General features: G+C 37.3%; 2 protein-coding genes across 3 annotated transcripts; both read right to left on the bottom strand.

Annotated features, from left to right (window-relative positions):
* Positions 1-81: 81 nt before the first annotated feature.
* On the bottom strand, positions 82-10,645 carry lonp1 (lon peptidase 1, mitochondrial). The gene is made up of 18 exons (XM_052538596.1): positions 10,043-10,645; positions 8,947-9,035; positions 8,745-8,864; positions 6,406-6,649; positions 5,644-5,705; positions 5,433-5,562; positions 5,277-5,360; positions 4,965-5,185; positions 3,842-3,980; positions 3,564-3,742; positions 3,403-3,490; positions 3,198-3,320; positions 3,005-3,121; positions 2,510-2,650; positions 2,273-2,438; positions 1,911-2,131; positions 811-975; positions 82-593 (listed from the first exon to the last, which is right to left on the bottom strand). Exons 1-18 carry the CDS (start codon positions 10,529-10,531, stop codon positions 444-446), a joined length of 2,928 nt encoding a protein of 975 aa, XP_052394556.1. The 5' UTR covers positions 10,532-10,645; the 3' UTR covers positions 82-443.
* Positions 10,646-11,599: 954 nt separating this feature from the next.
* On the bottom strand, positions 11,600-17,370 carry gpr35.2 (G protein-coupled receptor 35, tandem duplicate 2). 2 transcript variants are annotated; one of them, XM_052538227.1, is made up of 2 exons: positions 17,145-17,370; positions 11,600-13,859 (listed from the first exon to the last, which is right to left on the bottom strand). In XM_052538227.1, the coding sequence occupies exon 2, from the start codon at positions 13,850-13,852 to the stop codon at positions 12,914-12,916; it is 939 nt and encodes a 312-aa protein (XP_052394187.1). In that variant the 5' UTR covers positions 13,853-13,859; positions 17,145-17,370; the 3' UTR covers positions 11,600-12,913. The 2 variants fall into 2 exon arrangements, with proteins under 2 accessions (XP_052394187.1, XP_052394185.1); XM_052538225.1 differs by having other exon boundaries at positions 17,129-17,370.
* Between the last annotated feature and the right edge of the window lie 803 nt (positions 17,371-18,173).

Below are 18,173 nucleotides of genomic sequence, written 5' to 3' on the forward strand. Positions count from 1 at the left end.
TTTAATGTCTAGAACCGTAAAAATTGATAAAAACAAACAGCAATGAAGTAGCTTTCTACTGAGAAAGAACATCCACACAAGCTGTTTCATATATATTTAATGTTAATGATTTGAGAGAGTACAATTAAGGCAGTTATTTACAAATATGACACTGGAGATGTAATGAGATGTGGATATAATCCTCACTGGAGGCTGCATTGCAGCAAGTTCAGGATCCCAGAGTCTAACGGGTTTCGGGAATCTTGTCCACTTCGCTCAAGACTTTCTGATCCACGTCTCAAATCGAGAGGCAATGGTGTAGCATTAACCTGCTTCTGTGTGTTTTAAAACTAACAGCGACAGACAGAAAGCACTGATTAACCTGGATCTGTGTGCTCGTGATTTCCTGACAGGATTCAGAATCGCAGCATACCGAAAGTTTAAAAAAGCGCTAATTATTATTATTATTGTCCGGAGAACACGATTTTGTAGATCTCGCTGTAGTTTTCTACGAAATGCACTTCTAGTCCTTCGGTGATGTAGTCGGCCAGGTCTGAAAAGTCCTTTCTGTTCTCTGCAGGCAGGATGATGCAGGTTACGCCAGATCTCTTCGCCTACCGGAGAGAATTAAACACATTAGTGTCCGTTTTTTATTTATTTATGCATCATCCGAAAGCTGAACAAGCTTTGCGTTTGAAAATCTGGAATCTGAGGGAGCAAGAAAAGCTAAAAATCATTAAAGAAAGTTCTTAGCTGTGCATATTACTAGTGATTTTGGCAAATACACAAATCTTGCAAAACGCAGTGTGGTCTTCCTCTCTGTTTACTTACAGCGATGGTCTTTTCCTTGATTCCTCCAACAGGCAGGATCTTCCCGGTCAGGGACAGTTCTCCCGTCATGGCCACGTTCTGACGCGCTGGTGTGTTTGTGGCCAAGGACAGCAACGCGGTCACAATGGTGCATCCTGCACTCGGCCCGTCTTTAGGAGTTGCACCCTAAACAGATTCCCAGATTTAGTTATGACAAGAAACATACTGCTTTTTAACACTTGCACCTCTTAGCAATTACTTAAAGTCTTCAGGTTTGCTAGAAACATCCAGGCAGGTAGAAGCATGTCAGCGGTGAGTTCACTCAAAAATGAAAAAAACGCATAATTAACGCACCCTCAAGCCATCCTAGGTGTATACGACTTTCTTCTTTCAGATAAACACAGTCGGAGACAAATTAAACGTCTTGGGTTTTCCAAGCTTTATGATGGCGGTGAACGGGTGTTGAGATTTTGAAGGCCTAAAAAGTGCATCCATCCATCATAAAAAGTGCCTCACACACGGTTACATTGGATGAATAAAGGCCTTCTGAAGTAAAGCATTTGTGCAAGAAAAATATCCATATTTATAACTTTATAAACTAAGTAATCTCTAGCTTCTGTCGTGTAGGGTTGTAACAATATTCGGACCAATCCGACCAAAAAGAGTACAAACTGTTGGTATCGTGTTTTTTTCCTAAGTGGTTTGAATATCGTATACGACAGAGATAACTTATGGCTTATAAAGTTAAAAATATGGATAGGTTTAACACACAAATGATTCAGAAGGACTTTATTAACCCCTCTGAGGCGCTTTTTATGATGGATGGATGCACTTTTCTAGGGCTTCAAAATCTCACTCTTTGATATAACTCCGATTGAAAGGAGAAAGTCATATACACGTAAGGATGATTTGAGGGCGAGTAAATCATGTCGTAATTTTTAGGTGAACTATCCCGTTGACGTCTACTTTAACCTTATACTGCAGAATTGTCCAACCAAACTCCTAAAAGGCCTCTTTTCTTAATTCAACACACCTGAACAAGTGTTCAGGAATACTAGGAGCCAAACTCTACTGAAAAGTGGCACTACAGTTGGATAACTCCGGACAACGGCAGTCTTTACCTCAGGCACATGGAGGTGTATGTGGGAGCCCACAAGGAAATCGTTGTCGGGTTGTTCCTTCATGAGGAACGAGCGCGCAAATGTGTACGCAATCTTGGCGCTTTCTTTCATCACGTCTCCCAGCTGCCCCGTGAGCTCCAGCGTTCCCTCTTTGGCACCATCTTTCCCTTGCGGTTCTCTCGGTCGCCTCAGAGATGTCTCGATGAAGAGCGTTGAACCCCCTGTTGGAGGAGAGCAGAGTTGTTTCTTTAAGGTTTTGTGGACTTAACATCTTTAGGAGTGTCTCCACCAAATCTGAGCCTTGTGAAAGTTGGCTGGAAGCTAGTGTACCAAATTTTGGCGACAATGTTCTTGGTCCTTACCCATTGCCGTCCACGCCAGTCCCATGACGACTCCCGGCGGTGTGACGTCATACATCCGGTCCACGGTGAAGATGGGCTTCCCGACGTAATCCTGAAGGTTCTCCGGAGTGACGTTGACCTCCGTTTCCTCGCCGTTGACGATCCGGAACGCCACTTTCCGGAACACCTGCAAAAGGTACCAAACTTAGCCACACTTACACAACCCCTTTACAAAGACGAGTGAGAAGTTAGTTGTACCTTCTCGACTTGCTTCTGAAGGTTCCTGACGCCGCTCTCCCGGCAGTACTGTCTGATGAGGACGCTCAGAGCCTCGGGGGTGATTTTCGCCTTCTCCGTATCCAAACCGCATAGAGTTCGCAATTGAGGTACCAAGTATTTCTGTGGTGGTTTTGAAGACCGGGAAAGGACTAAGTAAAGTCGAACTCTTGTGCCAACAGCATTGCATCCAATAAAACTGATTGTTCAGAAGTTCTTCCAGTTTAAGACACAATCCCTTTGAAGTGACTTAGGTAGGGTTTGGCTAAGTCGAACTCTGACGCCAATTTCAATTCATGCAGAGAAACAGTTACGAGTTTGGAAGGCGACTTAAATGGACAATCGCCTTGAAGCAACTCAAGCGAGTTAATTGCTCACTAACTACCGCTCCTGAACCAGCAACCTTCCTTTTAATAACAGATCCAAACTGTATATCTGACCCAAAAAACGGGTAAAGGGATCACCAGGTAAACGTACCTCAGCAATGGCCAGTTTCTCCTGAGCAACGTAGCCTGATATGTTGATCATTTCCATTCGGTCTCTCAAGGGCTCCGGAATGGTGTCGAGAACATTGGCTGTACAGATGAAGAGCACCTGAAAACACCAATGAAGATCCAATGAAACCAGAGTCTCCCTCCCACTAATTTTTGGGATTTTTGCTAGTTTATACCTTAGACAGGTCAACGGGGACATCCAGGTAGTGGTCAAGAAAGTTAGCATTCTGTTCTGGATCTAAAAGCTCAAGAAGCGCCGAAGATGGGTCCCCCTGGTAGCCTCGACCTATTTTGTCAACCTGCACAATATTAATACAGTATAAACTTCAGTACCAAAATTTTTATATAGAATAGGATTCAGATTCGATGTGAATGTCATACCTCATCAATAAGGACCAATGGGTTTTCAGTCTTGGTTTTCTTTAGACATTGGATGATTTTTCCCGGCATTGCACCAACATATGTTCTCCTGCAATGTACAAACATAAAATGTACATTACGGGATACTTGAAAATAAGCACATAATGGTCATTATCTCATACCTGTGGCCTTTAATTTCCGCCACATCTGTCATGCCTCCCACGCTGAAGCGGAAGTATTCACGATTAAGGGCTCTGGCGATTGAGCGGGCTATACTGGTCTTTCCAACTCCAGGAGGTCCATAGAAACACAAGATCTTTCCCTGTGTGCTGCCTCTTAGCTGGCTTACGGCTATGAACTCCTGCATGAATGAACAATGACTGGGGTTTATAGGATTAAGAATGCACATTTTTCCCATTCTCAGGGAATAAAGGTTGAGGCGCTCATGCTCGTGTTTTACCAGAATGCGCTTCTTGACGTCCTCCATTCCATAGTGGTCTTCCTCCAACACCTCTTTGGCTCGAGCCAACTCCAAGTTTTCCTCGCTGTTGGTGCCCCAAGGCATGGAGGTCAGCCAGTCCAAGTAGTTACGGGTAACGCTGGGGATTTAAAGAGTAAAAAAAATAACAATCAAAGTTTGAATTAATAAAATACCACTTTAAAGAGGTTAAGTTTGTGGAACATGGCGGCTGGTTTGTTGCTGGTCTATAAGGTCAAAACTAGGTCAACCAGCTTCTAGTCTAACTGAGCAGCCATTAAGTGCTGCTAAAGACCAGCTAGAATCCATGTACAACCATCTTAAGCTGATTTTATTAACCTTTATGTGGTTGTAAGGTGGTCTAGTGGGTCCACCAGTGGTCAGTCCAATGGATGAACCTTCGATAGCAGTTTGGAACAGCTAAAGACCAGCTAGAACCCATGTACAACCATCTTAAGATGGTTTTATTAACTTTTATGTGGTTCTAAGGTGGTCTTATGGGTCCACCAGCTGTTATTCCAATAGATAAACCTTCGTTTGGAGCAGCTAAAGACCAGCTAGAACCCATGTACAACCATCTTAAGATGGTTTTATTAACTTTTATGTGGTTCTAAGGTGGTCTACTGGGTCCACCAGCAGTTATTCCAATGGATAAACCTTCAAAAGCCATTTGGAGCAGCTGAAGACCAGCTAGAACCCATGTACAACCATCTTAAGATGGTTTTATTAACTTTTATGTGGTTCTAAGGTGGTCTACTGGGTCTACCAGCAGTTATTCCAATGGATAAAGCTTCAAAAGCCATTTGGAACAGCTAAAGACCAGCTAGAACCCATGTACAACCACCTTAAGCTGGTTTTAACTGGGTTTTATCAACTTTGTTGCTGGACTAAGGTGGTCTTTCAGGTCAAAACCAGGTCCACAAGCTTGTAGTCCAACAGATCCACCTTTAAGAGCAGTTTGAATCGGATAATAACCAGCTAGAACCCATGTACATCCATCTTAAGTTGGGTTTAGCTAGGTTTCAATCTTCCTGAATGCCAGATCCTGGAATATGGCTATTATTATAGTTGGGTCAATTCATTTACAACAATGACAAACTCTTACTTGAACTCTGAGGAGTGGTTATCTAACAGTGCCAGTTTGTTCAGCTCCTCGTTAATCACATCCATGATGTGTTGAGGTACAGTCCGATCCTTCAGCCTCTCCCTGAACTTTTCCTCGATGGCGTCTTTGTCCTCTTTCTCCAGACCCAGCTCCTTCTTAATGATCTTCAGCTGCTCCTGGAGGAGGTACTTCCTGTGCGTCTGCTTGATCTTCTCTTCAACCTGAGCATCGAGACGAACGGGCGTAAAATGAAAGGAAACCCAAACGAATAAGCAGCCGCATCCCAAGAACTGTATTCATGTGTTCCCTCACCTCCCTGCCAAGACGCTGCTGTAGTTTACTAAGCTCGTACTCTTTCTTCAGCAGCGAAAGGGCCTTGTAGAGTCGTTTGGGAATCTGCAAACACAGTTTTCAAGTTAAGATACTCATAAATGTTCAGAGAAACCCGTTTGGAGGTCATAAACGTACGTTTGTTTCCTCCAGGACGTCCTGTAGCTCGTGCGATTCGGCCCCGGTCAGTGCCGCCCCCATGTCGCTCAGGTAAATGGGGTTGTCCACCACTCTCTGACCCGCTTGCATCATCTGGAGCACAGACTCTCTACCAAACAAACGACAGACAAGCAACTTCACTAATCGCGCTTTAGCTTGACATTTGAAACACCTTCTTTATATCTATTACCTGTACAGTGGATTCAGAGCAATAATGTCACGGATAGTTTTGACGATCTCCGCAGTCAGGGCCTGGTTTGAGACAATAGAGCGTACAAATTAATTCTGATGAGGTGACAATAAAAATTTGTCAATTATTAAGACATTTTATAATAATAAGCTTTGACTGAATTAATTAAAATGTAAAAACTTCAACCGAATGCTAAAGACAAGATTTGTTTTTAGTTGGAGTTGAATTACTGAAAATTAAAATAAACAGATCATTTAGTTTGCATTTTAAAATTAGTTAAAAAAACAAAACCTATACCCATTTTAAAATTCCGACTGAAATAAAGAAAAAACATATAAAAAATGTAAACTGCTAGTTGATAAAGGCAACATTTTTTATTTGCGTTTATTTTAAGCGTAAGTACTAAAATGACAAGAACAAATATAAAGACAAACATGAAAAAAAAAAAAAACTCAAACTTTGTTAGTTTTAAGTTATTTTTGTTCTTCAAGCTAATAAAAAAGTTTTTATATATATTTAACATTGACTGAAATAAAGACAATATTTAAAAAAAAAAACCTTAAACTTAAGGTAGCTGCTTAAGGCAACTACATTTATAGTTAATTTTAAACAAACTAAAGTCTAAAAAAACTAACACTAAAATGGAAATAAAAACTTTTTAAAACATAGTAAAAGTGACAAAAACACTACAAAGTCATTTAAACTTTAAAACATAATTAAAAATAGTATTGAAAACGATAACGTTCCCAAACGGACACGGACCTTGACCTCTTCTGTGACCTGGAAGTCCTCATGGACCACGTTGTCCACCTCCACCATGAGGACGCCAGGGAGAGGAAGTGCCTCCACCATAAACCCCGCCTCCTGCACCTTCTCCTCCATCGCCTCCGGCAGCGATGCCGAGTCCTTGCGCAATCGTTTCTGCTTCCTCCGCAGAGCTTTCGGCTGCTCGCCTTCCGCCTCCAGCGACTCCGGCTCCACGTCCAGCTGCTTATTGATGCGGATTCTGGGAAACAATGGACAGAAAGGTCAGAGACCTGTCCTGGACTGCACCATCTTCAAATACCATACATTTTAAATAATATTAAATAAAAATAAAAAAAGACTAATTTAACAAATTCCTACATTTTTTTATTTTCCTCTAGAGGTTCAAGATGGAACCGTAGTTGTTATAAAAATGACAATGTAAATTAAATACATAAAAATAGAATTTCTATTAACATTAGATTAAATATAAATAATATTAACATTTATTTTTCCCTAAATTAAAAGTGTCGATTATTTATTTATTTTTATTTAATTTAAATATCATTTGTTACGTAATTATGACGGCATACATACTGTTATTCTATTTTATCTTATCACTAGCAAAGCCTAGCAACTAATCTAGGACATAAGGTAGAATATGGTAAATCATACTTGACGCTAAATGCCAAAACATGCTAGCAATACGCTAAATCATGTGATAAACATGCTAGTAATGTGTTACCATGTTAACTTGCTAACATGTTAGCTATGTTTTAAAAGATGTTAGCACCGTGCTAAGACGTGATAAGCTACCAATATCATGCTAGCATTCTAAAACATAACAAATAGCAAAAAAAAATGTGCAACATGCTAAAACATGATAATCAAGAAAACAATATCATGCTAGCATGCTAAAACAAGTGCATTAAAACAGGTTAGCTGTTTTAAAAGATGTTAGCAGCATGCTAAAACGTGATAAACACGCTAGCTACGTTAAATCATGTTAACATGCTAAAACAGGCCAAAAATGTGCTAAAATGTGATTGTTAGTACAATTTCACATATTGCTAGCATGTGTTCACCGTTTTAAAACACGTTAACAATATGCTAACCGTTTGCTAAATCATATTTGTAACATTCTAAACCATACTATCAGCATGCTAGCATCATGCTACATCATGTGATTAACATCTAGCAAGTATCTAAATTAATGCTAACACCAGACCTAAGATCTTCGCAAAGCAGACAAAAAAGTGGGTAAAAAAAAAATCCCATAAATTTAAATTGACGAAATGTTCGTGAATTTGAATCTGACACTCATTTGACTTATCTTTTACAGTAACCAATAAATAATGAGATATAAACTTCATAGTCACAACCTAGCAACCACTTAGAGCACCCTAGCTACCATCCTACAGATTTCCATTTAAACCGATCAAAAGGGGATATCTTTGGATAGAAATGTCATAGAAACATGGGGGTTTTGCTCTTTTGACGCATACTAGCAAACAAGGCTTCCATCATACATGCTACACGTGCTAGCAGTGAATAGCTACATGTTAAATCAGGCTAAGAACTTTATAAAACTCCATAGTAATGATCTGTGACAACTACCAGCCACCTAGCAAAATGTTAGTAACCATAGCAACTGCCAAGCAACCACCCAGGATATCCTAGCAAACACCTAGCAACACCATAGCAACCACTCCAAACACGCTAGCAACCACCTAGAAACACCCAAACAACCACCCACAACTCCGTAGCAACAACTCATAACACCCTAGTAACCGCCTAGCAACAACCACCCACAACACCCTCACAACAACTCATAACACCCTAGTAACCGCCTAGCAACAACCACCCACAACACCCTCACAACAACTCATAACACCCTAGTAACCGCCTAGCAACAACCACCCACAACACCCTCACAACAACTCATAACACCCTAGTAACCGCCTAGCAACAACCACCCACAACACCCTAGCAACCACACAGAACACCTTAGCAACACCCTACCAGCCATTTAAAAAAAAAACTAGCAACCACCTAGTAACACCCAAACAACCACCCAGAACACCCTAACAACAACTCATAACACCCTAGCAACCACCCAGAACACCTTAGCAACACCCTAGCAACCAGAGTAAGAACACCCGAGTAACCGCCTAGCAACAACTACCCACAACACCCTTGCAACTACCCATAACTCCTTAGCAACACCCTAGCAACCATTTAGAAAACCCTAGCAACCGAGAGCTTAGTTTTGCCACTATTTTCAATTATTTATAGATAATGATGTATTATAACTGATAAACACACACAGTGAGGCGAGGTGTCAGATTGAGTTTCACCTTCTGTGTCCCATCACGATCATCCGAAGCTTGTCTCCGAGGTCCTGCATCTCGTGGATCTGCACAAACGTCCCGGTGTGATACACCGCATCCAGACTCTCCACCACGTCCGACTCGTTACTGACAAACACACACACCACAATCAACACTAATCATCAACACTAATCATCTTGATGTGTACAACTCGTGCGTGATCACTTACTTGTCATCTTTCTTCAAGAAAACCCCAGCGTACGGCTGAGCGAGACGCACTTTACCCCTCAACAGCTCCACCAGTTGCTTGTTTTTGACCTAAAGATGGCAAAATATTCACAGACGCACAAATCTTGAGTGGTTTCATTCAATACTAACAATGCAAAAAGTTACAAATAATACATGCATTCTTTCAATTAATCAAAGCCTAGAATAATCAGTAATATTTATATAATTATATGTTGGTATCCCCTACACTGCTATAAAGATCTAATGATTTACACTAAAATAATCAGAATTGCATCATATAAATATCAACATCTGCACCAATATTGCATATTTTTTATTTAAGTTTTTCCTCCATATTCTAAGACTATATGATTCATAAAAGCCTGATGGATACAGAACATAAATGTGCAAGCTTTCCAAAAAAATTAATAAATAAAATAAAAATAGTGTAAAAAAAAAAAAGGTTTTATTTTGTGTCAGGCTTTAGAAATGAAGCATTGAGTTTAACATTTCTTTAAATAATAACCTTTTTTTAATTATTTAATTTTTAATACTAAAATAAAAATAAAATAATTATAAATTAAATAATTGTATTCTGAGTTAAATAAATATTTTATTAAAATAAATGTTATTATAAATTAAATAATTATTTAATTAAAAAATTTATTATTTTATTTAAAATATATTTATATATTTGTAATGAATGCATTTAAAAAAAAAAAAATCTGATTAGTCGGTTAAATAGTTGACCATTAATCGCTTACCAACATAATCGTTCCCTACTTTAAAAGTCATAAAATGCGAAAATATTGCAAGGAAACTTTTTTTTATACATAATAAGTGTGTATCACATAAAACTACTTGCTCTCAACTACACACAAACTGATAAGTACCCCAAGGTCAAACCGATTTAAAGTATTCTTGGAGAACTTTCTAGATGCTCCATTCACTCACACTCAGTGGATGACGAAATCCTCAGCAAACAACAAACACAGAGTAGAGTAAAGCACACAGACATCCGTCTTTAAACGCAAACTACACCGACGTATGTAACGGTTTAGTAGTTGTTCTACTTCTGATGAACGTTAGTCGGTCACCTCGATGATTTTGATGAATCTGGGGAACACCGGGTTCCTGTTGACGGCGATGAGCGGCACGTTCGGGAAGACCTCGGGCACGAGCATCGTGGTGAGCGCTGTCATCTCCGGAGGAGGAGGAGGGTAGGGGCCTTCATCACCTCCGGACTCATCATCTCCAGCAGACCCGGCGCTGCTCTCGGCTCCGTCCTCTCCAGAGAAACCGCTGCCCTTGTTCCCGAACAGAAAGCGCCTCTGACCGCCGCCGTCGAGGAGCGCGGAGCCCGCCGTGACCCGACTCCACCTGTCACTCAGCACGGATGCCGCGATCCTGGCGTCGCGTAATGACTTTCTGCAGGAGATGCTGGAGTATGAGCGCCGGAGGTGGAGGTGGAGGTAGCGGCGCGGGAGCAGCGCGTTTAACCCGGCTCTGATCGCGACTGAAGCGGCGGAGGACGCGCTGCTGGACGCCGGACCCAACGATCTCCACGCTCGCATGTACGCCGCCATCTTTGATCTGGAGGATTCTATGCGAGGAGCACGTGACGGCGCCTCTGTCTAGTTCTGATGACGCGACGAGACGCCACGCCCCCGTGTTTGCATATTTTTTTCTATCCATCTTATGTAGGTCAATAAATAAATACATATAAAAGTAAATAAAAAATTGTGTGTGTGTGTGTATGTGTATATATATATATATATATATATATATATATATATATATATATATAGTTTTCTTTTTATTATTATTTTTCCAAAACTCATTTCCATTTCCAGTTAGATTTCAAAAGCCGGTCAGAAACACACACACATCTGAATATTGCCAAATACATTTCATCCCATTCATCTTCTGTGAAAATATGAAAAACTGAGTAATCTCTAAAATTATTTTAATTGTATTATTTTTTATATCTGCAACATTCCTAATTATTAAAGACATAAAACCTAATTTCAAGTTTAAGGAAAATATGATAAATAAAATTAAAATTAAATAAAAACGTCAAAATTTTATTTTTGCATTTGTCATTTATTTTTTTTAACAAATTGAAAAATAAAATAAAAAAGATATTCATTAAAATACAAAGTGAATACTGTTTGCTAAATAAAATAAATATTTTATAAATGCTTATAGGCTGGAGTCTAAATATATTTTTATCCTCTGTATGTATGTATATATATATATATATATATATATATATATATATATATATATATATATATATTGATAAACATTCCAAACAAATTTACTTTTTTTCTTGCATACATTTAAAAAACTTTATTTTATATATATATATATATATATATATATATATATAAGTCTGAGAACTGATTTCTAAAAAATTCCATTCCTGTTTTTTCTTTCTTTCCTTCTTAGCAAAAAATAAAAATTTTTTTTTAAATAAAATAAAATTCCTTATTTTATAATATTAAAATAACTATTCATAATAACCTAAAAATAAAAAATAAATGTTTTTGTTTGTGTGTGTACCAGTGGAGTGTTTCTGACAGCTAAAACTCAACACGAGCTAATCATAAGCAAACATGGCAACATGAAATAAACAGCCTTCAGACTCTTTCTTTGTTAGATGATTTATTTCTCCAACAGGATAATACTGGCATTACTAGAGTCATGTGCTTATAGATCCAGAAGACAGGAGTCCAGACAGTGTGTGACCAGAAGATGGCATTCAGAGACAAAACACCGTCAGATGAAGAACAAACAGCACCAACACGGATCAGATTTCATTTCTACATCCCTGACTGATCAAATACACAGAAACATATCAGAAGCGCTTTTAAAACATTAATGTAAAGCTCACTCAAAAATACCCTGATTTTCAGCAGAAGTCTTACTTTTTCAAGCAGTTCAAGCAAAATAAAATCTTGGCATAATACAACATCACAAAAGCTTTTAGCAGCAATTATTAGCAAAAATTTGTAAATTTCTAGATTTACACTTTTTTTTCTTGGATTTCTTTTTTTGTAATTTTTTTTCATTATGTTTGTTGTAAAACATCAAAAAAGTAAAAAATCATATGTATTTACATTCATAAAAATACAAATTCCAAAATCAGTGCCAAATGTTACACGAATGCTTAGGTTGACATTTTTTATATATAATGTATTTTTACAAACTTTATATATATATATATATAATGTTTGCTAAAATTTTGATGAGAGCAAAAATAAAGTTAACTCAAAAGGAAATCTATAAATTTAAAGATTATCATTATAAAATTACGTTAAAACTGCACATGCAGCCCACATTTCAGATCTCGGTTAGTTTGTATTTATTAATACCATCATCAAACTTTACTGGATATATAATTAAAAATAGATTTTGTATGAAAAAATGTTTACACAAAAATACGCATGTGTATTTCATTAAATAAAACTAGCGTAAACATTTTCTTAATAAACCCTAGTTTAATGTTCTAAATTAATGTTGCAAATTAAGGCTCCAAGTTAAGTTAATGTTCCAAGTTAACATTCATTATTAATTAATAATAATTAAATAATTAATTATTGGCCAAGTAACTGGATTGGCAGTTTTCCAGATTGGCTAAGTTAATGTTCCAAATTAAGGCTCCAATTTTTTGGTCCAAATTAAGGCACCAAGTTAATGTTCAATTTTTTTAAGGCTCAAATTTTTTGGTCCAAGTTATTAATGTTCCAAATTAAGGCACCAAGTTAATGTTCAATTTTTTTAAGGCTCAAATTTTTTGGTCCAAGTTATTAATGTTCCAAATTAAGGCACCAAGTTAATGTTCCAAATTAAGGCTCCAATTTTTTGGTCCAAGTTAATGTTCCAAATTAAAGCACCAAGTTAATGTTCCAAGGTTGCCAAAATAAAATATATATTGCGTGAAACTAGTTTTAATATATATATATTCATTGCGTGACCCTGTTATAATTGCACTCATATTCCTCACTTGTGGTTTGTTTCGAGAAGCACAGTTTCCGTGATGTTTTGGTGGCAAAATAATAACTGACGCAGTCGAGAGCGGAGTTCATGCTGGACACACACATTGCGCCATGAACGAAATTATGTGCGAAAAACTGTGCATCGCAGTCGTACCTATGAGCCTGCATGATGTACTTGAGGAGAAAGCCAAAGTGGAATGGAAAAAAACAAATGACGAAAACAGTCAGATTGGCGGCGATGATATACATACACTGGAGCTTCTCAGAGCGGGAGCCGATTCCCAGCTGTTTCTTCAGTTTGAAAATGACTCTAAGGGAGCAGAACAACATGATAAGACACGGCACGAGGAACCCAATGATGTTTAGAGACAAAACGAAGCTCAATGGTAATGCTTTTTCTTGGTTTTTCTGAAAGCACTTGAACGTATCATTTCTATCCGGTTTGTCCACGTGGTGGAACATGGCGCTCATCGAGCAAATGACCAGCCAAATGAGCACGCAAACCACCAGTGCCTTCCTACAACATAAAATCTCCCGCGCTTTTAGCGGATACTTGATGGCCACGTAGCGCACGACGCTTATAGCAGTGACCGTGAAGATGCTGACGTACATGTTGACGTAATAAATCGACTGGAAGACGAAACACAGCTCTTTGTACTTTAGGTGATTGAGAGTGCCCCCAATGTAGGACGCGATGCGGACGGGGACGAGCGCGAGCACGACGCAGTCGGCGATCGCCATGTTGCTGATGTAGATGTTCATGTAGGTCCATTTGGTTCTGGGACGTCGGCAGAACATCACCAAGACGTAAATGTTTCCCGGGACACCGAGGATGAAGGTTGGTATGAGCGCGGCCAGCTGGAAGTTCTGGATGCCTGTGGTGATGTTCAGCGTGCAGTTGGTCATCTTCAATCTGATTGAAATAAAAGAAAATTAAAACATTTGGCCAAAATACACATCTTAAATTACTTTTAAATATATGCTGTAAACACTGAAGCAAAATAAAATCTAATTGGATGGGATAACTCGATTTTAGAATGGTTTAATAAAGTTTAAATATACGAAGTGGCATGCGAAAGTTTGTGAACCCCTTGTGGAATCTATGAAAATGTGAATCATTTTAACAAAATAAGAGAGATCGTACTAAATGCATGTTATTTTTATATTTAGTACTGTCCTGGGTAAGATATTTTACATAAAATATGTTTGCATACAGTTCACAAGACTAGCTGAAATTATTAAAATAACCCCGTTCAAAAGTTTGGGAACCCTTGGTTCTTAATACTGTGTGCTGTTTCCTGATGATCCACGTCTTTCTGTTTTGTGATGGTTGTGCATGAGTCCCATGTTTGTTCTGAACAGTTAAACTGAGAACTGTTCTTCAGAAAAAAATCTTTAAAGAGTAACTAAACCCTAAACCAACTTTTTTTAGTTAATGATCTATAAGAATGGGGCTTTATTAGTGCTGTTCATTGATTTGAGTAACTTTTTGACATTTGAGTATAAAGTGTTTTAATTCTACAATATATGTTGTAAAAACGTCTGAGTGCTGCCCTCTTCAGGTTGAACGGTGGCTACTGCAGATGATTTTTCCTATTGGATGTTGCGGTGGCAAGTGACGTAAGCGGTTTCCAGCTCACCACGCTCCTTGGTACGAGCTACCACGCCCCTGGCAGTATAAAACCATCTTGTTCCGTCAAAATCACTGTAGTGAGTCAGGAGTTGGAATTGCAAGTATTTATAACGACCAGGATAGACTATTATAGCATCTATTTAGCATAGCATTTATATAGTTATTTAGATTATTTTGTGTAAGATTTCATCTTTTCACAATTGAGGCACTCAAACACAACTATTAAAAAAAGTTTAAAACATTCAGTGACGCTCCAGAAGAAAAATAAGATGCATTAAGAGCTGGGGTGAAAACTTTTGAACAGGATGAAGATTTCAAGAAGAATTTTTTTTTTCCCATTTAGTACTGCCCTTTGGAAGCAACAGAAGATACTTGCATGTTTCCCATGAAACAAATTCAGTACAATTTACCTTAAATATCTTCGAATTGCTCTTAATGCATGGTGTTTTCTTCTGGAGCATCAGTGAGTGTTTGAAACTTTTTTAATAGTTGTGTTTCATTGCCTCAATTGTCCTCAATGTGAAAATACATTATGTATCTCAAAATCATACAGTAACTGCTGGTAAGGGTTCAAATATGCAGGACCTGCACTGACTGATAAAAATGATTAAAAATGAGTAAATATCAAAGTTATGATCCCATATTTCCCATCATGCAATGGGACATGAATAATTAAAAATGTTACATTTTTCACTCTCTTGTTGTTAGTTGTTGTTTGTTTTAATAACATACTGTTTTGTGACACCTGGAGTCCATTTTCTATTCAAAATGACCCATTCATACTCAAACACTTTTGTTACCGTCATTGTGTGTGGTGTACCAAGTATTGATGTCTTTGTGTTCATTTGGCTATTCATTTTATTGAGTGGGCATATTATCTTAAATGGATAAAAGTCTTGTCTGCTTTTTTCCAAGTAAATCCTACTCCAAAGTTTTTACAGTATGGAGGATTTTCCTGAAGAACAGTTCTCAGTTTAACTAGGGTCTTAGGAACAACCATCACAAAACAGAAAGACAGTTGTGGATCATCAAAAAAACCAAGGGTTCACAAACTTTTGAACGGTTATTTTAATAATTTCAGCTATTTTTTTTTTTTTTTTTGTAAAATATCTTACTCAGGATATTACTAAATAAAAAATAACATTCATTTAATATGATCTTTCTTATTATGTTAAAATTATTCACATTTACACAGATTCTGCAAGGGGTTCACAAACTTTTGCATGCCAATTTATATATAGAGAGAGAGAGAGAAAGAGAGAGAGTGAGTAAAGGGGGGTTAATCATATGCAGAGCAAAATATATTAATGCTATTAAAAATAAACCCCCCCCCCCCCAAAAAAGACAGCCAAAAATATATTTACGTAAATTTATGAAACATATTTTAGGAAATATATTTTGGCAATTTAAAATGTTTTTCAAAATATATATTTCCTTATTTCTTTTATTTACAACTGTAGGAAATTGTTTGAAATCAAAGTCTAGGAAAATCAAGAAATTGTAGACAGAACACTCTTTATAGTATTCTTCATCTACACTCATCTGAACTAAAAAATTCACATATAGCCCTTCAAAAAAGAAAGAAAATAAAAAATATTAAAAAACTTGAAATATAATTAAACTGCCTGTACAAGTAATTTCATGTTATTATTATTAATTAATAATAAACAATAAATACAACAAGCCAAAACATACTGTTCTACTATAATCATGAAAGTACTTTCAAAAACCTTTGATATTTAAATAATATATATTAACAATAAAATATATATATATATATATATATATATATATATATATATATATATATATATATATATATAATCAATTTGCATTATGTTGACAATGCTGTTCTTGTAATAAACTTTACTGTTTGATTTTAAGGGTATTTTTGTTGTATAATAAACAGCTGTGCTATCACACGGTGTTGTGTCTTTAGGAGTTAATAAAACGAGCTGTTGAATGAATGAATTCACTCATTTCTATACAGCGCCCTCTCTCTCTAGCAAAGCATTATGGGAAATTTATTTTTGATATTAATGTGTTAGCTATATCAACTTACATTTGTAACTATATATATATACACACACGCACACATACATATTGCACACTGATGTCAGTAAGTGTCTTTGCTCGTGTATTTCTGTTTCTAAAGCGATGCACAGATGCACAGTGTCAGGTGACCTCATTGTGGTTTCCAGCCTTGTTGTAAAACCTGTTGTTTTTTCCCCCCCTCTCTCTCTCTCTCTCTTTGTAGATCTCTTTATAGGTCATGCATTCTATAACGCAGTCTAGTCTTTCTTATTTAAATAAATCTCTTGATTAATATGTCATTAAAATGTGCCAGAACTGAAATTCATAATTTGTAGATGCACGAAATGATTCATTAAATCAGATAAATTACTAATAACTTCTTATCGCAATGGGAAAATGTAAAGCATTGCCATTGTGAAGTGTGACAGACAATTTAAAAAGAGAAGACCAGCCAACACACACACACACACGAGATCATCAGTGAAAGAGTAAAAGCATTAAGAGACTCAACTCACCGTTTCTCGCGCTCACCTTGAGAAAACCACCGAGATCTGTTTCCAGTGGAAGAAGACTCGTATATATCAGATCAACATCCTTCAGAAATAAACGTGTAATATATAAGTCCTTAAATGCAGTGCATTATACACAAATCTGTGTAATGCATGAGACAGAATAAAATCTTTAGCATTGCTCAGAGCTGATAAATTCGTTCTGTGTGGCTTTCGCTTTTGTTACCGTCTTCCTCCAGGCATTTCAACAAACCTGTTTGTTCGAACAGTTCGTTCAAATGAACCGATTCGTTCGAGCGCAACATGTAGCAGCATCAAAGCGGCATTTTACTTGTTCTTCTTTTTTTTCTTTTTTTTTTTTATGAATTACTTTAATTATTTTTAAGAATGACTCCCATTTCCTCCCACTCCCGTGTAGTTGTTTTTCTTTCTTTCATTTTTTTTTCTCGGAATCTGTTACAGTAAAAAATACAGTACAGATCACAGCACACGATAAAAATTCCAAATGTAGTTTGTCTTTGTTCTTTATTGAAGTGAAAGCCATCATTAACATATTAGCATACATGGAAATTCACGAGTTCATCATGGACTGTGTGTGTGTGTGTGTGTGTGTGTGTGTGTGTGTGTCATACTGTATAAAAACAGGTGTGTATTTTTAGAGTTTCCGGGAGGCGAACTCCTCCCACGCGGGTCACTCTTTAGCCAATCAGAGTTTAGCCTGTTGATCGACCAATCATAAGCCGCCCTGGGCGTGCCTGTTACGTCATCAGCGCGAGAACACAGGTCAAGTCACGGTTCATCAGGTGTTTGTTTAACTAGCCTAGTGGAGATGCATTGTTTTATTTCTGCATGCTTACTTTAGTTATTATTTTCTAGTCTATAATCCATTTAAAATTATGAATATTAACACTTTTCTGTAAACTGAGCCCCCAAATTATTTTTGGTAATATTTGTGGGATTGGGACAGCAAATTTTTTTCTTTGATTTAAAGCAGTGAAAGAATATTTACTGTATTGCACAAGTTAGTTCATACTTTAATATAATTTTTACA

This window comes from Carassius gibelio, chromosome A22 (assembly GCF_023724105.1).
Source record: "Carassius gibelio isolate Cgi1373 ecotype wild population from Czech Republic chromosome A22, carGib1.2-hapl.c, whole genome shotgun sequence".
NCBI classification, from domain to species: Eukaryota; Metazoa; Chordata; class Actinopteri; order Cypriniformes; family Cyprinidae; genus Carassius; species Carassius gibelio.